General features: G+C 44.9%; 1 protein-coding gene and 1 long non-coding RNA gene across 3 annotated transcripts in view; both read left to right on the top strand.

Moving 5' to 3' along the window:
- The window catches only part of LOC135090036 (uncharacterized), a 110611-nt gene extending 101595 nt beyond the window's left edge, over nt 1–9016 (top strand). The window contains exons 4-7 of the mRNA XM_063986266.1: nt 708–834; nt 1505–1553; nt 5063–5242; nt 5724–9016. Of these exons, the coding sequence (XP_063842336.1) occupies nt 708–834; nt 1505–1553; nt 5063–5242; nt 5724–7212 (1845 nt within the window). The 3' untranslated portion in view covers nt 7213–9016. The remainder of the gene's footprint in view (nt 1–707; nt 835–1504; nt 1554–5062; nt 5243–5723) is intronic.
- A 1535-nt stretch (nt 9017–10551) lies between these two features.
- Nucleotides 10552–25630, top strand: part of LOC135090035 (uncharacterized) — a 135790-nt gene continuing 120711 nt past the window's right edge. For both annotated transcript variants that reach the window (XR_010261738.1, XR_010261736.1), the window contains exons 1-2: nt 10552–10584; nt 21384–21468. This is a non-coding gene — a long non-coding RNA (uncharacterized LOC135090035). The remainder of the gene's footprint in view (nt 10585–21383; nt 21469–25630) is intronic.

Raw genomic sequence — 25630 nt, 5'->3', positions numbered from 1 at the left:
CTCCTTCCTTTCACCATACGTATGTTTTGAAATGGTCTCACTATTCAGCCTTGCCCTCCTTTCACTCCTCTTGAATTTTCAGCAGCACTCACTCACCTTTTCCTTCGTTTCGTCCTTGTTATGTCTCCTCATCCATGCCCATACATCATTCCCCGCCAGTTAGCTTCCCTCCCATGCCCCTTCTGAACTCCATTTGTGACTCTTCCTCCCTCTTCCTTTCACTTCAGTAGGAGAGCTTATCACGCGTTTTTGATACTCTTCATTTACTTTTATTTACATTTTCTATATTCAAACCTTGTAATCTTAAAAGAAATATATTCGGTAATAAATTTTCCCATCCAGTAGTATTCTTGTTTATTATTATCTTCATTTAACCTTCATGTTGTAATCTTGATAAAATATACTAATCACTTTGTTTGTTTTCAATTCACTAACGTATACTCTTTGCATTAGATTGACCTTTATGTTGTATTAAAAAAAGATAATAATAATAATTCCACTTTCATAACTTATCCTTTCGGTAATTAATTCGTCCCTATTAACCATCATCAACTTCTATTACACACCTGCAAGTCAAAGCACTTCCCAAACCATGCCTGGTCTGCCTGGTGCCTTTTTATGTCTCCATGTAGTTTTCAGTCTGTCATATCTCCCTTTACACTAGACATAACCACATCTGTTCACCACACCCATTCCTTGCCCGGCAGCCCCAGAACCTGGTGATGATGGGCGACTCCCCTGAGGCCGGTGTGAAGCTGGTGGACTTTGGTCTGTCCCGTGTCATCACCCAGGGCTCAGAAATCACACAGATCATGGGAACGCCAGACTATGTGGGTGAGTGTCTGTAGAGTCTGGTGTGTTTTGCAGTTATCTGAGAGCCTTAGAAAACATAGACTTATGAGCCTTAGAAGTAGATACTCGTAAGGTTTTATGGATTTTATGTTAGGTGAATGATGTGTTTTGTCAAGTCATAAGTCAGTAGGGAGCCTTATAAAACAAAATAAAGGATAGGGATGATAGGTGGATGTAAGTTAGGTTTGCTTTGTACAGGAGTTGCCACTGAACTCTTGTGCCATCCCTTCTATTCTTGTGCCTTTGTTTTGTGAGTTAAGTGTTTTATCTTTTGCCGGTATGGTTCATGAATAGGGTTGTGACTGGGTGGAACAAGACAGGTTCAAGAGGAGGCTGGGTGAATTCATGGGTGGTGGTGACAGTGGGATGCATGAAGTGGTTATTAACTGCTTTGTGTGGATCAGGTAGTCTTGTGCAGTGTTCTTATTGTGTGCTTAAGTTCACTTCTTATATAATTTGGGATTTCCTTTTATTTGTTTACATTTTTCTCTTATTTTTTGTTTAGCTTGTTCTGTCTTTAAATATTTTCCATAAGTTATTCTAGTCATTCCATTGGTGTTCGTGTTTTTCTTCATGCATCAGTGATTTCAATGCACAGTTTTCAGTGTCATCTCTGTGTAACATTTATTTATAGACATGCTCTTTCTTTCAGCTCCCGAAGTGATCAACTATGAGCCCATCAGCCTGGCCACCGATATGTGGTGAGTGCACAATGCTGGGTGGGCTGAGTGTGTGTTTGTTGCTCGTAGCTCACCACATCCTGAGCCTCACTCAGGGAACCACTCTCACGTCCTTGGTGTGAGTTTGGACACACTGCCAAGATTATTGTTTATTGTCAGCTTGCTGCCAAACATTTGATACTCACTACACCAATTACTTGATACTTTTATAAGAGTGATTGCATCGAGTGTGCCTTGCTATGAAAGTACCAAGGTAAAAAGGAAAAAAATAGTATTGCATGGATGTTGCAATGCTGTGAATTTTAGAGTGATGGTTTGAGTATCCTGTGGTTTGCAAGAAAAAGATGAAAGTTCTTTTTTTCTATTAAAATTTCCTTGCGTTGGTATGTGGCCTTGCTGTGTTGTTTGTGTTGCTGTTGTTTGTGTCTTCTGCTGGTGAATGGAACCGAAAGACTGATTATTATTGTACCTCAGATCCAGAGGGGAAGTCTGAGGATGAGTGATATAAATAGATAGATATAATAAACACAAAAAGGTGATACTGTTTTATGGAAGAAGTAAATTGTAGATAAACATAAAAATATTGGTAATTTTCTTGAGTTTGACATGTCTTAGAAGGCAACACTCACCCTCACACACAAGACACAAACATGACACATGACTATAAACTAATGCTGATAAAATTAATAACGTCAATAAGCTGAATAAAGATAAAGGATTCACATCCTGGCCTTGCTCAGAGTGGAGGAGGAGGAGGAGGACGAGGGGGGCACAAGGGGGGTGTGATGTGGTGATTGTTAAGGTTGTGTGTGTGGTAAGTATAGGGTTGTGTGATGTGGTGTGGTGTGGTGAGCATAGGGTTGTGTGGTGTGGTGTGGTGAGGATAGGGTTGTGGTATGGTGAACATAGTGTTGTGTGTCTGGTGGTGATGAGGCTTGTATTCCTAAGCTCTTTAAATTTTCATCAGCACATGTTCAGAGACTACAAGGATAATTTGTTGGCTCTCATAATGTTTCTCCCTTTAATGATGGAGAACTCTTGTCAAACTATCACTGAAAGCATCAAAACACTGAAAATTTCAATATCTTCCACTAGAGGCTGTTCAGAAGTAGTCAAGATAAGGCAGTGAATCATTTGAGAGTACGGCCCCCAGTGAGGCAGGACAAGCAGCAATAAAGCATGTGGTGTTGGTGCAACCTTGGCATAGATCCTTATCAGCTGCTGCCTCTCTGCAGTTACAATCATCATCTTATTTTCCCGGTTGTCCTCTTTAGAGCATTCTGCTGCTGTTTTACGCGGTGCTCTTGCCTTACTCTGCCTAATGGTTATATTGTTCGCCACGAAAAGTTATAGTCATGAGTCACAGAGAGAGAGAATAGGAACAACAGATGCAAGGCAGAGACACAGCTGGAGGAGACTCTTACATGGCCCAATGCCTGACACTGGGAAAATAGTGAAGGAGATGATTATGCACTGTGAGAAGTTGTATTCATGAATGGTAGTGTTTTAGAAATATAAGGAAAAGCTGATACAAAATACACATTGTAATAAGAGGATGAGCTATGTGTTGTCTTGAGGAGATAGCATGCAGGATGCCAAGTGTGGTGAAAAATTGATAAAAGTTTTATTATTCATTGTTCATTTTTAACTTGCTGCATGCATCCCTAAAGGGTCATTACTCTGAGACCATTCAAGAAAGTGAGGCTTGCCTGCTGACCTTAATGAATTTTAATCAGTCTCCTGCACCTCCTGACTGAGAGGAATAGCTGTGAACACCAACATGTGGCACTGCTGTGTTGTGTTCACCTCACTGGCAAGGCGAGGCTGCACCAATACCAATGCCCTTATCTTGTGCCTCTCCTCTGTTGCCATTGTCTTATGTGGGACTCCATCTCTCCACTACACACACCTTGACAATTAAGACATTTGATATTCAGGTTTCATGTGGTTTAGATTTTATGTACTAATTCTGGGTTACATTTTTAACATGATATCATCTCTAAATTTATACTTTAGGAAGTGTCTTTATCAGTTGACAACCTTAGCTGGATAGTTTTGCTTCTTAATTTCATTCATGTATTTGTTACTGACATTTAGATTCCCAGTAAGCCTTCATTTCTGATGCATATGAGTGCTAATTACTGATGTAAGATATACGGCACATTAAATGTCAATGAATTATACTGCTTACCATCCTAACACAACAATTCCTGCCTTTTCTGTCCCTAACTGTTTGACTGCAGCAGCTTCCCTTCAAGATGAATGGTGTGTGCTGTGCAAGTTTGGTGTTTTGAAAGATATCACTGATGGCACAAGGCATGATAGAGGAGTGGAGGAGGATAAATCTTAGTGCCTCATGTTATGTTATCTCCCCATTAAAATGATGTGGGGTTCCCCAAATAACAGGTGTCATGTTGTCATTAGCAGTGAAACAGTTAATAATTCTTTTCCTCATAATGCCTCACTCTCAGATCCTTCTATTGTCTAGGAGCGCTCACTCTTGTTTACTCTCATTCTGCCCAATCTTTTCACTCATTTTAACTACTTGATTTTCTGCTTCACAGTGCTTGACCAAATTCTTTTCCTCAAAACACCAAACATTCTCATGCAAATTCTTCAAGCTTTAAATTTTTTCATGCTTTCCCTCTCAGTACCAGTCATACACACAGTACAACTAACTATTCATATCCATCATTTCCATCACATAAATTCTGATACACCTAATTCTTTAGCTTCACAATTCTCTTCAGTTAAAATTCTCAGTCTTCTCAGTACTAGACATACACTGATGACTACTTGTTTAGCTTCATGATATTCCTCAGCCAAATTCCTTTCTTCTGAATACCAGAAATTCACACACCAAATTCTTCATGCTTACAATTCTCACAAGCCAGTCTCATATGTATTACAACTAACATGCTTTGTGGTGACGTCAGTTTGGTACAGTCATGATCAGGAACCAGGTAACCTTCTGCACTCATTTCCTCTTTGTGTTGTGTTTTCCCTCAATCTTGAATCTCTGACCTACTGGCGGTCTGCTTACAAAACCCGACAGCTAATGAATTCTTTGCAGGTGAGAGGAGTCAAGGTTAAGGGAAGATTGTTAGTACAGTTGAAGGGAGTGTTGGATGCTACTCATCTATTGAGCAAGACTGTTCATTAGATAGGTAGATGATGCATTACCTAATAAACAATTCTCAGCTTGACAATTCTCCTCAAACAAGAAATATTGCCAGATGATTCATTATAAAGAATTCCTTAGCTTGACAGTTCTCTTCAAACAAAAAATAAGCAGATGATTAATTACCTATATAAAGAATTCTCACCTTGACAATTCTCCAGAAAGAAAAAAAGAGAAAGAAAAGATAGGTAGATGATTCATTACCTGTAAAGAATTCTCAGCTTGACAGTTCTCAAAAAAGAAAGATAGGTAGATGATTCAATACCTATCCAAATTATTCTCAGCTTCACAATATTTCTCTAGCCAGCCCTTCTCTTCCTCACCACCTGACCTGTCCCTTCTGTTGCAGGTCGGTTGGTGTACTGACCTACGTGTTCCTGACGGGGTGCACGCCCTTTGGAGGTGACACTGATCAGGAGACCTTTGTCAGCATCACACAGGCAGAGGTGGACTTCCCAGACGAACTATTTTCCGATATTTCCGAGGAGGCGAAGGACTTCATCTGTCACCTTCTTGTCAAAAAACCGAGGTGGGTGTGTGTGTGTGTGTGTGTGTGTGTGTGTGTGTGTGTGTGTGTGTGTGTGTGTGTGTGTGTGTGTGTTTTCTCTCTCCTGTTTTATTTTGTTTGTTAATTCAGTGGCTCATCAAAGGTTTGGTCCGATCTTTGGTTAGTGGATGGATTGAGTTTATTTTTTGTTATCTCTCTTCAAAGTAAAATTGTAGTGAGCCAGGTAGCAATGAACATTTTTCCTGATCTCATTAGGGACAAACTTATTAGGTGTGCAACGACTCATAAAGTAGTTTTGTATTACACCTTATTCATGTATGTAGTGGTAACATCCATGGAAAAAATAAGTTCCTGTACCTAAATCATTCTATTTTTTTATGATTGTATAGTTTATTGTTGCCTTCTTTCATTATTGTTTAGTGTTTGCAAGAAAATACAGAACTATGCATAGATACCTGAAGGACTAAAATCACACAACACTGACTTTCCCTTTGCCTTACAGTGACAGAATGACAGTAGATGAATGTCTGACCCACCGCTGGATGACCATTGCCCTCCCCATCTGCCCGCCAATAATCAGCCCGTCCCTTGAGGAGGAGGAGGAGGAGGAGGAGGAAGATGAGGAGGAGGAAGAGGAGGAGGACACCACAGCTTACCATGATGGCTATGCCCCCCACACCTACAGTTCCTCCTTCCCAGCCTCCTCGGAACACCTCTACCCACTTCCAGAGAATGACAATGGTGACTCAGCCTACTCCAGCGACTCCAGCAGCAGTCCGACCTTCACTGATGGCTACAGCAGCCTTGTTGTGCCTCCGCTGTGCCACTCCACCATCCCTGAGGAGCAGCAGCACCAGCACAAGCAGCCACAGAAGCAGGCCACCACCTCAGTGGTGGTGCCAGCATCCCGGCGGCGGAGGAGCAAAGGGCAGCACCTCAGCGTTGACATGGAGGAGACGCTGCGCTCGCTACACCATCAACAACCCAATCGTGCCCTCAGACGTGCCTCTCTGGTGCTGGACGACACACGCTACCTCCAGAACACCTCCCACCAGATCCACGACATCCTGCGTCCTATGTCAGAGTCTCAGAGGCCTGTGGCAGAGGAGGGCAACATCACCAGGGACTCTGATGTGGACAGCGGTGTGTCTTGTCATGACTGTGAAGAATCCCGCATGGAAAACCAGCGGCTGTGTCACTCCGACTCTTATGACGGAGGAGATGCCGCCAGTGTCATGTCCTGGGATGACTATGCTGACATCAGTGCCGGTCGCAGGTCCTCCCTGACTCAGAATGACCCTGCCTCTGTCACAAAGCCCTGGGAGAAGCTCTGTAATGGCTCAGTGTCCCGTGCCAAGGACCAGCTCAATGTGAGGAAGGTCGTGCCTGTTTCACCTGAGACACACACCTGCCAGGTAGACTTCAGGGGTTCCAAGGGGGACTTGCGGGATTCCAGGAACAACTTCCACTCGTCAAAGTCTGATCTAAGAATCAAGGCTGAGATGCGAGGCTCCAAGTCTGACCTCAGGACTTTACCCAAGTCTGGAGTGAGGTCCTCAAGGTCTGACCTGAGAGGCTCCATGTCTGATCTCAGGACACCAAAAGAGCTCAGGGGCATGAAAGGGGATTTCAGGGGCTCCAAGAATGACCTCAGGGCAGCCAATGACTTCAGGGGGTCGAAGAGTGACCTCAGGGCAGCCATTGACTTCAGGGGGTCGAAGAGTGACCTCAGGGCCTCTGGTGACTTCAGGGGTTCCAAGTCAGACCTGCGAATGCAGAGGTCGAATCTCACTCTGTCGCGGTGGGAGTTGGCCCACGAGACGCTGGACGACAAGTGCCTGCGGGAGGACGACGGCGAGGACGTGATCCGCTACGATGTGACGCTGCCCAGGCGCAAGAACATTAACCGGACAGAATTGGCTCCTTTCATGCGCGGAAACTCCTTACACATGAGTTTTCGTGTTCCCAAACGAAGAGACATGCAAATTTGATGATACCCAAATCCTATTATTGTTCTATAGATGTACTTAACATACAATGATGCTAATATGTTCTAGTCATAACTTATACATAGGATGGAAGGTGCATAAAGTGTGCATTGCTGGAAACAAACAAAGCATGCACAAAAAAAAGAACATGGAGCCTAAGGGAGAAAAGGATGAGAGCAACGTTAATGTTGATGATGATTGTTGAATATCTGGAAATGATCAAATATAGAGTGAGTACATATGGTAGGTGATGCACTCAAGTCCAAAGGAATAGTCACCAAAGGCCAAGACTAAAGTTACTACTACTAATGTATTTATTAGTACACAAGACACCAATACCTGAGGGGTGGTGGGTGTCCTGAAGGAGGCGTGAGGCACTCCGGCCCCCAGCGAACTCTCCTGTACTGCCGGAACAAACCCAGAGTTACAGTGTCCCAAATGCTTTGCTTCTGTGCTGCTCTCAGCCACTGAAGCAAGAATACCTTTCGAAAATGCATCGTTCTTTTTGCTGTGTTAACAGTTTGAACAAGAAAGACTTGTGAATGCCGTGCTTCTTTGGCAGATACTGAAGCAGGGGGAGACTTTTCTATGCCTGATTATTTATGACAGTTGGAATGAATCAGTGGAACATCAGACTGCCCTACACACTGTGCTTCATTGACCCTCCCAGGCAGTGAAGTGCCAGTACTCAAATGTCCCAAATGCTGTGTAAGTTAGTGAAGCAAGACCACCGATAAAATGCATTGAGTATAAAAGACCGAAGTTAGGATGCAGCTCCCAGATGGTGACCACTTGTTGGGTTCCTCTGTGTGTGTGTGTGTGTGTGTGTGTGTGTGTGTGTGTGTGTGTGTGTGTGTGTGTGTGTGTGTGTGTGTGTGTGCATGCATCCTGATGTACTGAGGCATTTGTTCATCCCCTCCACAACCTCTGTGTGTGTGTGTATGTGTGTGCGTGTGGAGGGAGGCTGCGTTGGTCTGTGTGGCCGCCTGTGGATGCACCTCTCATCACTACTATTCTGTCACCACTCTAAGCAAGGCACTTCAGACATCCCAAGACATTCCCTTTGTTCTAACATTGCTGTTTTGTTTTTGTGTTCACTGTTGGAGAAAAGGACTTGATTCTTCTGAGATGTAGTTTCATAGTTTGCCATTGTGGATTTATGAGTGACCAAACTTAGTGAATCCTCAAAGTTCGTTAGATTTTCTTTAAAGCAATGAAGATCATACAGCTGTGTCAGTATCTGGGACCACACTCGTAAATGTTTGTGTCTCATCTTGATTACCTTCAATGGGAATTTAATTGTGGTTTCCAAGGGTGTTTTCATGATTCTAGTGATAGTTTAACAAGAATTCTGTATCATTAATGAGAAGAAAACGCCCATGAGGACCTGACTCTTTGTTTTTGAAAATAATTGTGATGAGAGAACACTGTGTCTCAAGATCAGGCTTGAGTGGCAGAGAAGCTGATGAGCTGAGGCATGTTTGGGGCTCAAAAATCCACTTTCTCTGACTTTGGAACTGTCAGTGTATGATGTACTATTTATGCTTCTTTGGTTATTAGCATGAGGTGCAAAAGGAGAAGGGAGATGAGGAGATGAAGAGGTGGAGACATGAGGTGGATGTGAGGTGAATGAGGGAGCCTCACTCATGCATTCATTGACATAAGGAAGTAATATCATGCAGGTGCTATAACTAGTAAAGTTCTTTCAACTCTATTATATAATATATATTTTTTATCTGTTTTATCATTTATTTATAAGGTTAATTCCAAATAAGTTGTATGGCTTTATTATAAACAAAGAAAGAAATATATTTGTCTGTTTTTCCCCCTTGGCAAGTGTCTCTACAAAAAATACCATGAAAGTAATCTTTGAGCAAATGTAAACTGACAATGGTTGAAAGTGACACAACTGATGCACAGAAAGGGTGTGTTCTGTGAGATGGTAAGTGAAAAAGGGTTAATATCTGTTTGCTATTTAGTTATGAAAAAAGCTGGCATTATAATCTGTGTGTGTGTGTGAGTGTGTGTGTGTGTGTGTGTGGTGCAAAAGGAATAGAAAACATCTGATTTGCTTGAATAACAAATCACAGGCCCTATTTGATATGTTCTTTTGATTTACCTGCATTTTTTATATTTTATTGTTATTATACAAAAATTATGAATATGCGTGGATGTGGTGTGGATGCAAGTACAAGGAAGATGATGGGAAGAATATTTATAGACCAAAAATTGGATGTGCTAGTGTAGAGTGAAGCAAAATTGAAAAGAAGGGGTGATGTGTGTCTGGATGTGTGGATGGAAGGATTTCAGGTGCAGTGAGAGGGAGAGGAAGAGAGAGCGTGGCCTTACTGGTGAGTGAAGCGGTATGGAACTGTGCCTTAGAGTATTGGGAAGTATTAGCAAGAGGGAGGCGAGCAAAGGTAAAGTTTGGAAAGGAGTTTTGGGGCTTCATAATGTGTGTGTGTGTGTGTGTGTGTGTGGCTCAGGCAGCGAGAGAGGTGAGGTGGAGACAGTTTTTGGTATGAGTGTAAAGAGAGAATTATATGAGGGAATAGTGGTATCCGCTGTGCTGTGTGGTGCTGGAACATGGAACACGGGAGTAGCGGAGAGGAAATTTTTTGTGTTTGAGGAACGTGTGTGGAGTAACATGGAGGGATCGATAGAATAAGAAATGAGGAGATAAAAAGAAATAGTGTTTTGAGAGAATTGGCTGGACGGTAGATCAGTTTGTGTTATGATGGTTTAATTGGGCCTGTGGAGAGGATGGAGGAGAGAATAGCAGGCCTATATAGATAGAAGGGAATAGATTATTATTATTATTATTATTATTATTATTATTATTATTATTATTTTGGTACTTTGTATTGAAAGTTAAGAGTTAGAATATTGCGAGTTTGAATATTTCATTACCAAGAAATCATTATAATAATCTATGTATTCTTGTTGACATCAATTAAAAAAAAAAAAACTATCAGTATTTCATAACCGAAACGAAAATCAAATCTGATTAATTTCATAACAATTATAATAATTAAAACTAAAATTCACGCTCAATCTGCTATTGTTATTGAATCGTCTTCGTGCGTTGAAGATTTAACTTTAGCAGCAGATTGAATTCTGAATGTAAATACTAATTTGTCATTTATTGAAAAAAAAGTGCATAAATGTAAGAATTTTATTCGTTTATTTATTCATTCATTTATTTTTTGTTATAAAATGTACCAGATTATTTTCTGCGCTTAACATATAATCGGAAAACAAAAAGAACCAGCCGCCGTGACGCAGCAGCTTGCGTGAATTGGGTACCTCGCACCGCGCACCAGGGTCACGTGACTCGGGGACGCCAGCCTGCACCAGCCTGTGCGTCCATCTCAGGTGAGGTGTTGGCTCCTGCTTCATCTGACGGCACCCTGGTGTTCTTGAGCCACAAGGGGAAATGTGGGTAGGCGCGGGGAAAGAGTGTGGGGAGGGAGGGGAAGGAAAACCGCAGAGGGTAGCTTGCAGTGATGGATGGGAGGGAAATTTCCGTTATTTCCGTTAAACCGTTTCCCTTTTAAACAAAACCACTGGAACTCGATTGCAATCTGTCTAGGTCCTTCCCCAGCGGCTGTCACTAGGTGAATGTGTAGACAGTCAGCGCCGAAACATGAGGCGTGGAGGGGCCGCAGCACACACCTCGCTGGAAGGAGAGGAACAGGGCATGACACAGTGGCATCTGACGTCTCCACGCTTCCATTCACGCTGCCTCCTCCTGTCGCCCTGCATGGAAATGTTGGGTGTATTGAGTGGGTTTAATCTTATCATTATTGTGTTTGTTGTTGTTTTTGTTGTTTTTGTTGTTGTTGTTACTAATCAATTGACTGATTAATCAATTATTAAATTATTATTATTATTATTATTATTATTATTATTATTATTATTATTAATGATTATTTATATTATCATTATCATCATTATCTTTTTCTTCCTCCTCCTCCTCCTCCTCCTCTTCTTCTTTTTTCTATACTGCTTTACTTCTTCTCTTTCTTCTTCTTCCTTTTCTTCTTCTTCTCTTTCTTCTTCTTCCTTTTCTTCTTCTTCTTCTTCTTCTTCTTCTTCTTCTTCTTCTTCTTCTTCTTCTTAATTTTCTTCTTCCACTTCTTGTTATTCTTCTTTTCTTGTTCTTTTTGTTATTTATTTATTAATTTATTTCAAACGAATTGGTCAAAAAATTGTGCGTGGTGCCTCGTGACGCGCTGTGGTGGGGGGCGAGCGTGGTGCCTCGTGACGCGCTGTGGTGGGGGGCGAGCGTGGTGCTTCGTGACGCGCTGTGGTGGGGAGCGAGCGTGGTGCCTCGTGACGCGCTGTGGTGGGGGGCGAGCGTGGTGCCTCATGACGCGCCGTAGTGGGGGGTGAGCGTGGTGCCTCGTGACGCGCTGTGGTGGGGGAGAGCGTGGTGCCTCGTAACGCGCTGTGGTGGGGGCGAGCGTGGTGCCTCGTGACGCGCTGTGGGGGAGGCGAGCGTGGTGCCTTGTGACGTGCTGTGGTGGGGGAGTGTGCGTGGTGCCTCGTGACGCGCTGTGGTTGGGGGCGAGCGTGGTGCCTCGTGACGCGCTGTGGTGGGGGGCGAGCGTGGTGCCTTGTGACGTGCTGTGGTGGGGGAGTGTGCGTGGTGCCTCGTGACGCGCTGTGGTGGGGGGCGATCGTGGTGCCTCGTGACGCGCTGTAGTGGGGGGCGAGCGTGGTGCCTCGTGATGCGCTGTGCTGGGGGCGAGCGTGGTGCCTCGTGACGCGCTGTAGTGGGGGGCGAGCGTGGTGCCTTGTGACGCGCTGTGGTAGGGGCGAGCGTGGTGCCTCGTGACGCGCTGTGGTGGGGGGCGAGCGTGGTGCCTCGTTACGCGCTGTGGTGGGGGCGAGCGTGGTGCCTCGTGACGCGCTGTGGTGGGGGGCGATCGTGGTGCCTCGTGACGCGCTGTGGTGGGGGCGAGCGTGATGCCTCGTGACGCGCTGTCGTGAGGGGCGAGCGTGGTGCCTCGTGACGCGCTGTGGTGGGGGGCGAGCGTGGTGCCTCTTGACGCGCTGTAGTGGGGGGCGAGCGTGGTGCCTCGTGACGCGCTGTGGTGGGGGCGAGCGTGGTGCCTCGTGACGCTTTGAAGTGGGGGGCGATCGTGGTGCCTCGTGACGCGCTGTGGTGGGGGCGAGCGTGGTGCCTCGTGACGCGCTGTGGTGGGGGCGAGCGTGGTGCCTCGTGACGCGCTGTGGTGGGGGGCGAGCGTGGTGCCTCGTGACGCGCTGTTGTGGGGGGGGAGCGTGGTGCCTCGTGACGCGCGGTGGGGTGGGGCGAGCGTGGTGCCTTGTGACGTGCTGTAGTGGGGGAGTGTGCTTGGTGCCTCGTGACGCGCTGTGGTGGGGGGCGAGCGTGGTGCCTCGTGACGCGCTGTCGTGAGGGGCGAGCGTGGTGCCTCGTGGCGCGCTGTGGTGGGGGGCGAGCGTGGTGCCTCGTGACGCGCTGTAGTGGGGGGCGAGTGTGGTGCCTCGTGACGCGCTGTGGTGGGGGGCGAGCGTGGTGCCTCGTGACGCGCTGTGGTGGGGGCGAGCGTGGTGCCTCGTGACGCGCTGAAGTGGGGGGCGATCGTGGTGCCTCGTGACGCGCTGTGGTGGGGGCGAGCGTGGTGCCTCGTGACGCGCTGTCGTGGGGGGCGAGCGTGGTGCCTCGTGACGCGCTGTGGTGGGGGGCGAGCGTGGTGCCTCGTGACACGCTGTAGTAGGGGGCGACCGTGGTGCCTCGTGACGCGCTGTGGTGGGGGCGAGCGTGGTGCCTCGTGACGCGCTGTGGTGGGGGGCGAGCGTGGTGCCTCGTGACGCGCTGTTGTGGGGGGGGAGCGTGGTGCCTCGTGACGCGCTGTGGGGGGGGGCGAGCGTGGTGCCTTGTGACGTGCTGTGGTGGGGGAGTGTGCTTGGTGCCTCGTGACGCGCTGTGGTGGGGGGCGAGCGTGGTACCTTGTGACGCGCTGTGGTGGGGGAGTGTGCGTGGTGCCTCGTGACGCGCTGTAGTGGGGGGTGAGCGTGGTGCCTCGTGACGCGCTGTGGTGGGGGGCGAGCGTGGTGCCTCGTGACGCGCTGTGGTGGGGGGCGAGCGTGGCGCCTCATGACGCGCTGTGGTGGGGGGCGAGCGTGGTGCCTCGTGACGTGCTGTGGTGGAGGGAGTGTGCGTGGTGCCTCGTGACGCGCTGTGGTGGGGGGCGAGCGTGGTGCCTCGTGACGCGCTGTGGTGGGGGGCGAGCGTGGTGCCTCGTGACGCGCTGTGGTGGGGGGCGAGCGTGGTGCCTCGTGACGCGCTGTGGTGGGGGGCGAGCGTGGTGCCTTGTGACGCGCTGTGGTGGGGGAGTGTGCGTGGTGCCTCGTGATGCGCTGTGGTGGGGGAGTGTGCGTGGTGCCTCGTGACGCGCCGTGGCAGCACACACCTCACAGCAACACAATGGCGGCTCCAAGAAGCCGTTAAGTGAACACGGTGGAGTCTCTGTAGACAACCTATCCATTAAGTGATCAAATCTTCCTTTAAAGGTCTCTACGCTGTCAACGGTCGAGATTGAAGAGTCAAAATAAGTAATGGTGTCTCTGTGGAGCCTCAACACTAGCAAAAAAAAAAAAAAAAAAAAAAAAAAAAAAAAAAAAAAAAAAAAAAAAATTGAGATTCCCTGCTTCTCCACGATATATATATATATATATATATATATATATATATATATATATATATATATATATATATATATATATATATATGAGGGGCACCGGGCAAGGGCAACAAAACTGCAATAAAAAAAAAAAAAATGGTTCACTGAATACCGGTCCATGATGAAAGTCGAAAAATTACAGGATAAGTGTGTTGAAACCTCCTCCTTGAAAGCGTTAAGTCATAGGAAGGTGCAAATATAGCAGGGAGGGAGTTACAGAATTTACCAAAGAAAGGGATGAATAATTGAGAATACAGGTTAACTCTTGCATTAGAAAGGTGGACAGAATAGGGATGAGAGAAAGAAGATCTTATGCAATGAAGCCGCGGGAGCAGGGAAGGCATGCGTTAGGAAGATAAGAAGAACAGTTAGCATGAAAATAGCGGTAGAAGATAGCAAGAGATGCAACATAGCGGCGATGAGGGAGGGGCTGAAGACAGTCAGTTAGAGGAGAGGAGTTAATGAGACGAAAATGTTTTGATTCCACCCTGTTTAAAAGAGCGGTATGAGTGGAATCCCCCCAGACATGTGAAGCATACTCCATACATAGACGGATAAGGCCCCTGTACAGGGTTAGCAGCTGGGGGTGATGAAAAGATTGGCAGAGATGACTCAGAACGCTTAACTTCATAGAAGCTGTTTTAGCAAGAGATTAGATGTGAAGTTTTTAGATTAGATTATAAGTGAAGGACAGACCGAAAATGTTCAGTGTAGAAGAGGGGGACAATTGAGTGTCATTGAAGAAGAGGGGAGAGTTGTCTGGAAGGTTTTGTTGAGTTGATAGATGGAGAAATTGAGTTTTTAAGGCACTGAACAGTAGTAAGTTTGCTAAGTTATGCTGAGAAATGGTCATCAGATTAATTGTAAAATTGAAACAGTTTCATCTCAAAATTAGACATGCGTTTTCTCAAAATTTTAATTTGCAGGAAGATGCAGTTTCATTTACTAGAAAGAAACGGACGTGATTCTGTATTTACTGTACTGTGTACAGTGCTGTATTAAGAGACTACAAGTCAGGAGCTGTGATCATTTGGACTGTTGGATGGTCTGAACTTTGCATTTCCTGACAAACGTATGAATTATTCTTTGTAACTGAAGTGAGAAAGGATCTGCAGGAGGTAACTCAGCTCTTCAAGGGATACTTTCACCACGGAGAGGTTACTGTGGCACTGAAACGGACACGGAATCAGTTTCTCTTCAACAGTGACTCCGTTGATGGCAGTGATGTCTTGAAAGATTATTTTGTTGAGCTGCAGGCGAGTGACAGAGTGTGAATGGAATTTGAGTCATTGCAGCCAGGAACCGTTTGTACTATTACATATTGTCATTATCTCTCACTATTGTTGCTGTGTTTGTAATTATGATGTTATTATGTTAGATAATGTTATGTGTGTATGTGTGTGTGTGTATGTGTGTGTGTGTGTGTGTGTGTGTTTGTGTTTGTGTGTGTTGTATTGTGTTGTGTTTGTGTTGTGTTTTGTTTGTGTTGTGTTTGTGTTCGTGTTGTGTGTGTTGTGTTGTGTGTATTGAAAGATGATCCTCTCTCCCCAAAGAGGTCCTCTTCCGTGTGTGTGTTGTGTTGTGTTGTGTTGTGTTATGTGTTGTGTTGTGTTGTGTTGTGTTGTGTGTTGTGTTGTGTTGTGTTGTGTGTGATGAAAGAAGCTCCTTTCTCCCCAAAAAGGTTCTCTTCCGTGTGTTGTGTTGTTTTGTGTTGTGTTAGTGTAAGTAAAGCGATGATACAACGATGATTACATGATGCAATGCGTTCCACGATGATAATACACGATGATAATACACGATGATAATACACGATGCGTCCCACGATGATAATACACGATGATAATACACGATGATAATACACGATGCGTCCCACGACGATAATACACGATGATAATACACAATGCGTCCCACGATGATAATACACGATGATAATACACGACGATAATACACGACGATAATACACGATGCGTCCCACGATGATAATACACGATGATAATACACGATGCGTCCCACGATGATAATACACGATGATATTACACGATGATAATACACGATGATAATACACGATGCGTCCCACGATGATAATACACGATGATAATACACGATGCGTTCCACAATGATAATACACGATGATAATACACGATGATAATACACGATGATAATACACGATGCGTCCCACGATGATAATACACGATAATAATACACGATGATAATACACGATGCGTCCCACGATGATAATACACGATGATAATACACGATGATAATACACGATGCGTTCCACGATGATAATACACGATGATAATACACGATGCGTCCCACGATGATAATACACGATGATATTACACGATGATAATACACGATGATAATACACGATGCGTCCCACGATGATAATACACGATGATAATACACGATGATAATACACGATGCGTTCCACGATGATAATACACGATGATAATACACGATGCATCCCACGATGATAATACACGATGATAATACACGATGATAATACACGATGCGTCCCACGATGATAATACACGATGATAATACACGATGACAATACACGATGCGTTCCACAATGATGATACACGATACATAGAGGCGAACCCTTCTTCCCTTCAGGGTCCATTTAAATCCAATGGGCAATGGCGTCGACGCTTGCAGCCCCTCACAGTGAACGCGAGGTCATGGTGACCAAGAGCCACCCACCATTCGCCGGACACTGCCATGGAGGAAGCACGGTCCTCCCCTAAAGGGCTCCTGGGCTGGCAGTATTTGCCGTAGGGTGTGTGGTGGCGTCTCCTTGGGCTGTCAGGGGCTGCAAGTGACGCTAACAATTTCGTAGGTGGAGCAGAAGAGGAGGCTGGCGTGGACCTTGGGCCCAGATCCAGCCAGCTGCAGTCGGCCGCCTGCTCCTCCACCGCGTCCACCAAGTCTTTCCCCGGCCTGAACAAATTTGGTCCCAAGTTTCCGAAAGTGATTTAATTTTGCATCGAAAAGAAAATTGCCGACTTGCGATGAAAAATGAGTTGGGTTGACGCGAGTCGAGGAATCAGCTTGCCAGCGAGGCGAGGTGGGAACCTTTTGCTGTGAGCGCCTCGGGTGTTGCCTCTGTGTTTGTTGCCCTCAAATGTGCGTGTGTCTGTGAGGCAATCATTCATTAAGGCAGCGACCTCTGCTTGCCTGCTCTGCCCTCTTGAAGCGAGTTAGTATTAGAGAAAACTTGAACGATGTTGTGTGTGACTGTCAAATGTGATCCAGCAGGTCTCACACTTTGAGATCAATCTCTTGGTCTTCAAGGGAGGAACCGCCTGGAAACACCGCCTGTATCTTTCTCTGCACCAACCTTCCTAACATTTAACTTTTCATTAGTGTTCATTGTTTTGAAGCAGCAATTCAAATTTCTTTTATTTTCATATTGCAGTACGTAACGTGTAATGCTTCAGCCTAACAAACCCAGGGACACATATACTATAGTTGGTCTAACATAAAGGACCGTTTTCTGTCGCATCACAAAAAAAACTGAGCAATTTCTGGATAAACTGACATATTATGGCTGATGATAGGTACTACTACTACTACTACTACTACTACTACTACTACTACTACTACTACTACTACTACTGCAACAAGCAGTACTAGCAGTATTATGGACACTGAAGACTTAGACGTATTGTAAACTCTCGAATGCCATTAAATGGCAATAAAAAAAGAGAGGTTACATAAATTTGCGACTTGGTAGAAGTTTGATAATTTGCATTATGAGGTATGTTGTAGTTATTAATATTATTAGTAGTAGCAGCAGTATTAACAATCCCTTGGGCTAAAAGCAGCAATCACACAGGAATAAAGAGAATATTTCCCTTTGTTTATAGAATCAGCGGTTCACTCATCGCCCACATAACATACATGCCTTCCTGCAGCCTCCCTCGTGTTCCCACGTGTCCATGTCTGTCCGTCTCTGTGCTGCTTCATTTTCCTTCCTTCACTGTCATCTGTGGTGGTCTTATCACTATGCAACTCCTTATAGAGAGGTTAATTATTGATGGAAGGCGACTGACGAGAGAAGGTGTCAGCAATGCAACAATGGAAACACCACGCACATCGAGAAATTGCTGAATATTGAGATCTCTGTAGCTCAAAGCTCTGCGAGAGCCCAGTGGTTGTGCCCTGTACCCATGTAATTTCATTCATTCTTTTATGTACATCATTGCTCTAATGACTGATACTGAAACAAATAAAAGTCATTGTAAAATTAGTTAAATATCGGTAAACATAAAACTGGGCAAATAAAAGTAAGTCTATAGTAAAAGAGCTTAGAGTAAGACAAAGGTAAAGCACGAAATAAAAATACAAATACAGAAAAATAAAATTTTAGTAAAATTTAATAAAATGTTGTTATAAGCCATTGTAAAACCAAGTTTGTAGTGAAAAAAAAAAGAAAACAATAAAATACATAAAAAAATACCATCATATCTAATGACAGTGTCTTGAGGCAACAGTGACAGCAAGTGTCTGCCACCGAGAAATATGCACTGTGTTTTATTAGTGTTGATCATTAACCCATTCTTGAGAAAATATTGTTTTGCCTTAACAAGGGTGGTTTCGTCTTCTTTAATGATATTCTCTAGGTCTGCTATAGAACCACTGTGAAGAAACTGAGTGTCATGAAATAAAGTACAGTCACTGATGCACTTAGCCATGTCATTAAGATGTATAGTGAACAATACTGGTCCAAGGATGTTGCCTTGAGGGACACCGAAATGGACATTTACTTTGGTAGATGTTGCCCTTTGCAGTTTGAGTGGCTGAGTCATATTGTATAAATAGTTGTTGAAGGAGTCTATGTTGAGGTCACAACACTTTCCCAGGAGGATGTCATGGCTGACACTGTCGAATGCTTTAGTCAAATCACACAGTGTCAACAGTGACACTCTCTTGTGGTCAATATTACTGTAAGTATTATCTGTTATAATAGTTAGCGCAGACTCAGTAGAGAGATTAGGTCTAAAGCCATGCTGGCTGTTAGAAATGTATTTGTTATCCTCTAAAAATTGTAAAAGCTGTTGACATACAATTTTTTTTTCCAATATCTTGGAGAACATCGGTAAAAGAGGAACAGGACGATAATTGTTTGAATCATTAATTTAAAATCACCTTTCCTTAGCAAAGGAACGACACATGCGTTTTTCCAAGCCTGAGGAAATACTGTGGTAACAATTGAGCCATTTATGACGCATGTTAGGTACGATGTAATAAAATATAAGGCTTCCTTGATAAATTTGAGCAAAATTCCATCTGAGCCCACAGAACGTGTTTCATGAAGACTTTTTACTGTTAATATGAGTGTGTTGGTGTCTACTGGCTTGGGTCCGAATTTTTCAGTCACACTGCTGCACTTTATGAAAAGAAGAGTGCAGGGGGGATGACTGACTGCACTGTAGTGTCTGCTGCGTTGTCATATGTTGTCTTTCCTACCTTTGCAAAGAAATGATTAAAGTCTGCTTTTTCAAAGACATTATGAAGTTCATGTTTTTCTCAAGCTACTTTTCTTGCTGGGAACTAGTTCTTCTATCACATTCCATATGGCCGATGAATTTTGCTTGCTTTTTATTAAACTTTTTAAGATAATAATTTTTTTTTTTAGCAGCACCAATAAGAGACTTTATTTCTTTCTTTTCATCCGCGTATTGCTGTTGCAGGCAAATATTGTGTCTGTCTCTCCTCAGCTTGGTGCGGGTGTCGTCACGCTGCCTCACTGCTACACGCAAACCCTCAGTGAGCCAAGGCGCTGCAGGTCTGCTTACTGCCTTAGTTACTAAAGGAGCACACTCATCCCGACAAGTGATTAAATTAGTATTAAAATATCATGTTGCAGATCAACGTCGCCTGTGGTCAGTATCTGATAAAAATGATGGGATTCTAGCATGAGTAGCTCACAAAAGGAGCCCTTGTTATATTTACCAAGGTAACAAAAAGTTTTTAGTTCATGCTCTCTCTGTCTTCATGATATTTATTGTAATACCAATTAGGTCACGATGAGTTGCTGGCCCAGGAACAACAGAGGTGGCTAAAACACTTTCTGGTTTATTATTAATGATCAAATCCAGCGCTGTGGCTGTGGTTGACGTCATCCTAGTGGGCTCATTTATCATTGGTGTTTCTGATGATACCATTAATTTTGTTTTTCTTGGAAAATAAATAATCATTAAAATCACATAAACATATAAAGCCATTTCTTACATACAGACAATTGTTTCAACACATCTTGGACATATTCAGAAGAGGAAGCTGGGGTCTTGGGGTGTCTTTAAACACAACCTATAATAAAAGCTGGCAACTTACGGCACTGTACACTCATCCATAAGTCCTGGACACCGGACTGCTTAGGAGTAGGTAGTTTTATCACACTTGCCTTCAGTTGCTTGCTTACATATATGCAGACTCCTCCGCCACGTCCACCATCACACCTGTGTGTTGTGAAGTTAGGAATGGTTACATGTTCATCAGCAATTTCATTACGAAGCCACGTCTCGGTAACACAACAAATCGACATTTCTTTCGTGTACAAGATGCTTAATGTCATCAAGGTTTGACTGTAGAGACCGGGTGTTTGTATGTTAAATAGTTATGAAATCGTTTTTAATATCAAACACATCGGCAGCATCCTCCTCGCCACATCCCTAACCGCTGTAGTAACTACATAGGCGAGATTTGTGTCCAAGTGTATGGCATCCTTCACACCTCAGCTTGTGGTCGTACCTACACGTCAACTGTTTGTGGTTGAATTCACCGATATTGTAGCTTCCTAGTTTCATCTGATTACGCTGCTGCATATTTGTGGATGGAAAGATTCTTCGGCAGTGCGTATTGTGCGTATTGTGTAGTGAAAATGTTGCTTCGGAGTGTGTTCCCCAGAGTGTATTTGGTGTGCGTTCTGAACCCTGATCTTCGAGGCCTTAAGGAGTTATTTAGCGTCCACCTACCGGGCGTACGACCATGAGCACCCAGCTGAGCAGGTGCTGGTGGGGCAGCGTGGGGCATCGGACGTGGTTTGGGAGGATAGGCAGGGTGGGGCATCGGACGGGGTGGGGGAGGGTAGGCAGTGGAGTGAGTGGAATGAACGCTGATTGACATTTGTGAAATACCGTTTTGAGCAGTGGATATGTTGGGACAGTGTTGGTACTTTACCTTGGCCGGCGGGGGATGAGAGTGCTAGGAGGTGGAGGATTGGCAACACAAAGCTGCTGTTCACTGTTGAATGTATTTTGTCTTTCTAACACTTATTCGCTGTTGAAGGGATTCGATTGTTGTGTAGGCAGTTTTGACTTCTATGTTCAGTAGTTCGACCTCCAACTTTTTTGTTTCTATCTTGCATATTATTGTTTCAGTGTCTTGTGTGAGTTTATGAACTTTAACAGCTAGATCGTCAATAATTTTGTTGTTTTCCTGCGTATTCCCCAGTGTTGGCTGCGCTACCTGCGGACTGAATGGAGACAGGGATGCTGGGAGCGTCATTGGTGACCTCGCATTGCCGGATGGTGATAAGGTGAGCCGCAGGTGAGGAGACGGTGTAGGATTTGGCCACGAGTCATCCCCATCCCCCTGCTGCATAAGAGGTGTCTGGAGCTCCTCGAGGGGTGGAGGGGCTGGATGCCCATCCCCGGGTTGAGGATGGGCTGGTTGCAGGACCATGGGCAGAGTAGGGGCCGGCTGCAGGCCCTCGGGCGGCGGGTGGGCTGGTTGCAGGATCTCGGGTGGCGGATGAGCTGGTTGCAGGATCTCGGGCGGCGTGTGGGCCGGCTGCAGGATCTCGGGCGGCCGGTGGGCCGGCTGCAGGACAGGTTCTACTGTTGCAGAACATCGAGCGACGGGTGGGCCGGTTGCAGGATCTAATTCGGCGGGTGGGCTGGTTGCAGGCCTCAGATGGCAATTAGGCATTTGCAGGACCCAGGATAGAGAGGGGATCGGTTGTAGAACCTTGGGCGAAGAGAAGGCAGGCCAGGAAGGCTGCAGGGGTGGTTCTGTTTCACCGGCTGGTGAAGGGGTGTCCCTGTCGGCGTCAGGTGAGAGGTGGGCTGGCCGTGGTGAGTCACTTGTGTGGCTTGACATTTGCCAAGAATCATGGCAATGAGCTGGTCCTTTTTCCCTAGATATTTGTGATCCCCAATTCACGGCACCTTTACTGGAGACCTGCCTTACGGAAGTTTTTGGCAAGGAATTCTCTTGTTTGGTTCTGTAATGAGGGGGTGCCGCCATATTGTTTTAAGTTTTGAGTGAAGGGTGTGTGTGTAATTAGGTGCAAGTAATTTTGTGTGATGCAAGAGAGTTGTCTTTAGAGGGCAGACTGTGAATGCTCCCTTGTGTTGTGAGACACAAACGTTGAGTGAGGTCACAGCTGAGTTAATGGTAAGTTCACAGCACCTTCTGATTCAGTGATTCAGCAATTATCGTTTCAGCAGGTGTGTACTGCCTCCTCTGAATCTACTGCCTACCGCTACTTTCACGCTGACAGCTCTTCTGATCTTGCTACCTGCATGTCTCCACTCCTCCTGCGGCGTCGCAGCGCAAGACTTTTCTCTTATCCGTCTCTTGCCACTCTTGCCAAATTGTATCGCACTGCATTTCTTTGTATTGAATTCCATCTGCCACTTTTGGCTCCGCTCCCTAAGCTTTGATTTCCAAACTATCCTCATACGGCTTCTATCCTTCTCTCTGCAACTTCATCTCAAGTTTTCTTCTTGACCGTTCTATTGCTACTGTGGTAGACGGTAACTGTATTTATCTTCAATCTATTAACAGTGGTGTTCCTTAGGGTTTTGCCCTGTCACCCACTCTCTTCCTATTATTCATGGATGATCTTCTAAACCAAACTTCATGTCCTATCCACTCCTACTCTGATGATACCACCCTGCACTTTTCCACGTGTTTTCGTAGACGTTGAACCCTTCAGGAAGTAAAATGTTCACGCAGGGAAGCAACAGAACGCCTGATTTCTTATCTCTACCCAGGTCGAACTGGTCTTCTGGCATCGACCCTATGTGATTTGACAACCCCCTCAACTTTTTCTTCATTAACTTCTGCAAGATTGGCGGTCTTAGATCTAATTTTCAATCTGTAGAACACCACCTCTCCTCTACTAAGCCTCATCTTGTTTTCCTCACTGAAACACACAGGTGTCTGAGGCAACTGACAGTAGCCGCGATTCTGTTACCTCTTACTTTCTCTCTCTCTCTCTCTCTCTCTCTCTCTCTCTCTCTCTCTCTCTCTCTCTCTCTCTCTCTCTCTCTCTCTCTCTCTCTCTCTCTCTCTCTCTCTCTCTCTCTCTCTCTCTCTCTCGTTCCTTGATAATGAGAGGTGGTGACGGTGCGCTCAATTACCTGTAAATACCTGCGTTTATCTCTCATTTTTGCGGCAGCTTCCCCACGCGACTTCCTCAGTGGGGAGGGAGAGGGCAGGGAGATGCTGGGAAAGGGAGAGTGGGAATAGGGAGAAAGAGAGGGACGGAGGGAAGTGACGTGAAGAGGACGGAAGCAGAAGTCGAATGAGAGAGAGAGAGAGAGAGAGAGAGAGAGAGAGAGAGAGAGAGAGAGAGAGAGAGAGAGAGAGAGAGAGGGAGAGGCTAACACAGTCACATATGAAATATAAAGAATGGAAAGAAAAAAAAAAGAAACAAATATGCAAACATATGGTATAGATTTTACCTTTCAAAATCGTCTTTCACTTGTCCACTTATTATTATTATTATTGTTATTATTATAATTATTATTATTATTGTTATTATTATTGTTATTATTATTATTGTTATTATTATTATTATTATTATTGTTTTGTTATTATTATTATTATTATTATTATTATTATTATTATTATTATTATTATTGTTGTTGTTGTTGTTGTTATTATTATTATTAGTATTAGGAGGGAAGACAAGATTACTCAGGAGGTTGTTGTTTCATTTTGAGCGGCCCGGCACGACCGGCCCGGCCCCTCCGTAAGGCTATTCAAACGCTAATATCTCCGGATCTACGCGCCCGATCGTAACGAAATTAGCAACATATGATACCACAATTTTATCAGTTTCATATGATATAGCTTTCATCTCCTCTGTGGGTGAAGTCAATGGGTAACTTGCAAAAAGCTGAAGGCTTTTGTTTGTCTCAACAAAAGCGGACACACACCACTGAACGCAGAATGAAATTTCCCATCCAGCTCAACAAAATAATCTTTCAAGACATCACTGCCATCAACGGAGTCAGTGTTGAAGAGACACTGATTTAGTGTCCGTTTCAGTGCCAAGTAACCTCTCCATGGTGAAAGTATCCTTTGAAGGGCTGAGTTACCTCCTGCAGATGCTTTCTCACTTCAGTCACAAAGAGCAATTCATACGTTTGTCAGGAAATGCAAAGTTCAGACCATCCAACAGTCCGAATGATCACAGCTCCTGACTTGTAGTCCCTTAGTACAGCAATGTTGTTACCGCTTGCAGGGGAGGAAGTGAAAGAGTGAAGATGTGAAAGAGGAAGTGAAGGAGTGAAGAGGAGAGGGTAGAGAAGGCAGGGGAAGAAGTGAAGGAGTAAAGATGAGAGGGTAGGGGAGGCGGGGGAGGAAGGGGAGCAAGTGAACGCGTGAAGATAAGAAGGAAGAGGTGAAGGAGTGTAGATGAGAGGGCAGAGGAGGCGAGGGAGGAAGGGGAGTAAGTGAACGCGTGAAGATGAAAAGGAAGAAGTGAAGGAGTGAAGATGAGAGGCCAGAGGAGGAGAAGGTGGGACAGTGAGTCGTGAGGGTGTTTGCACTAAAAGATGCTGACCTATGGGTTAGTGCCATGACGAAACTCTTGTGGTGGTCGGGTGTTGTGGTGCTCGCGACACTCCTGACGGCAGAAGGGTGATCGCCACCAACACAGATCTGCGTTGTACACCCGTGGCCCACGCTCATTCACACGGCCCCCAATACGTGAGTGTACAACAGATTAAGTGTGCAGTAGATAGTGCGTGATGACATTTGTAATGAGCAGCTCAAACTGATGGTGCAGACGTGACGGTACAACAATACAATGTGTTTATAGTGTTGAGTGTTTTATATAATTACAGACGTGACCGGACTCAGAATACACTGTACCGTGTGCAGCACTGGGGTTCATTACACCTGTCACACAGAGCAGCGCCATCAGGCTGCCACAGTTGCAGTGGCCGTCACGTTTCGTATCTGTGTCCCCAGTTGCACAGTACGGTAAATACACAATCACGTCCGTTTTTTCCGGTAAATAAAACTGCATCTTTCTGCAAGCTGTAATTTTAAGAAAACATTATCCCCCTAATTTTGAGAATTTGAAAATTTCTTTCAATTTTTCAATTAATCTGATGACCATTTCTCAGCCTAACTTAGCAAACTTAGTGTTTTTCAGTGCCTCAAAAACTCAATTCTTCCATCTATCAGCTCGAGATAGAACATGTCCCCTTTTCTTCAATGACACTTAAGTGTTTCCCTCTTCTACACTGAGAATGCTCAGTCTGTCGTTTAATTATAATCTAAACTGGAAAACTGAAATATCATCTCTAGGTAAAGCAGCCTCTATGAAGTTTTAAGTGCCAGTGTTCTTCCCCCTCCCCACCCCAGCTCGTAACTCTGTACAGTGGCCTTATCCGTCCATGTGTGGAGTATGCTTCACATATATGAGAGGTTCCACTCTTGTTGATCTTTTAGACAGG

Source organism: Scylla paramamosain, chromosome 34, assembly GCF_035594125.1.
Source record: "Scylla paramamosain isolate STU-SP2022 chromosome 34, ASM3559412v1, whole genome shotgun sequence".
Taxonomy (NCBI): domain Eukaryota; kingdom Metazoa; phylum Arthropoda; class Malacostraca; order Decapoda; family Portunidae; genus Scylla; species Scylla paramamosain.
Note: the sequence above shows the minus strand (reverse complement) of the source record. Positions and strands in the feature narration are given on the sequence as shown.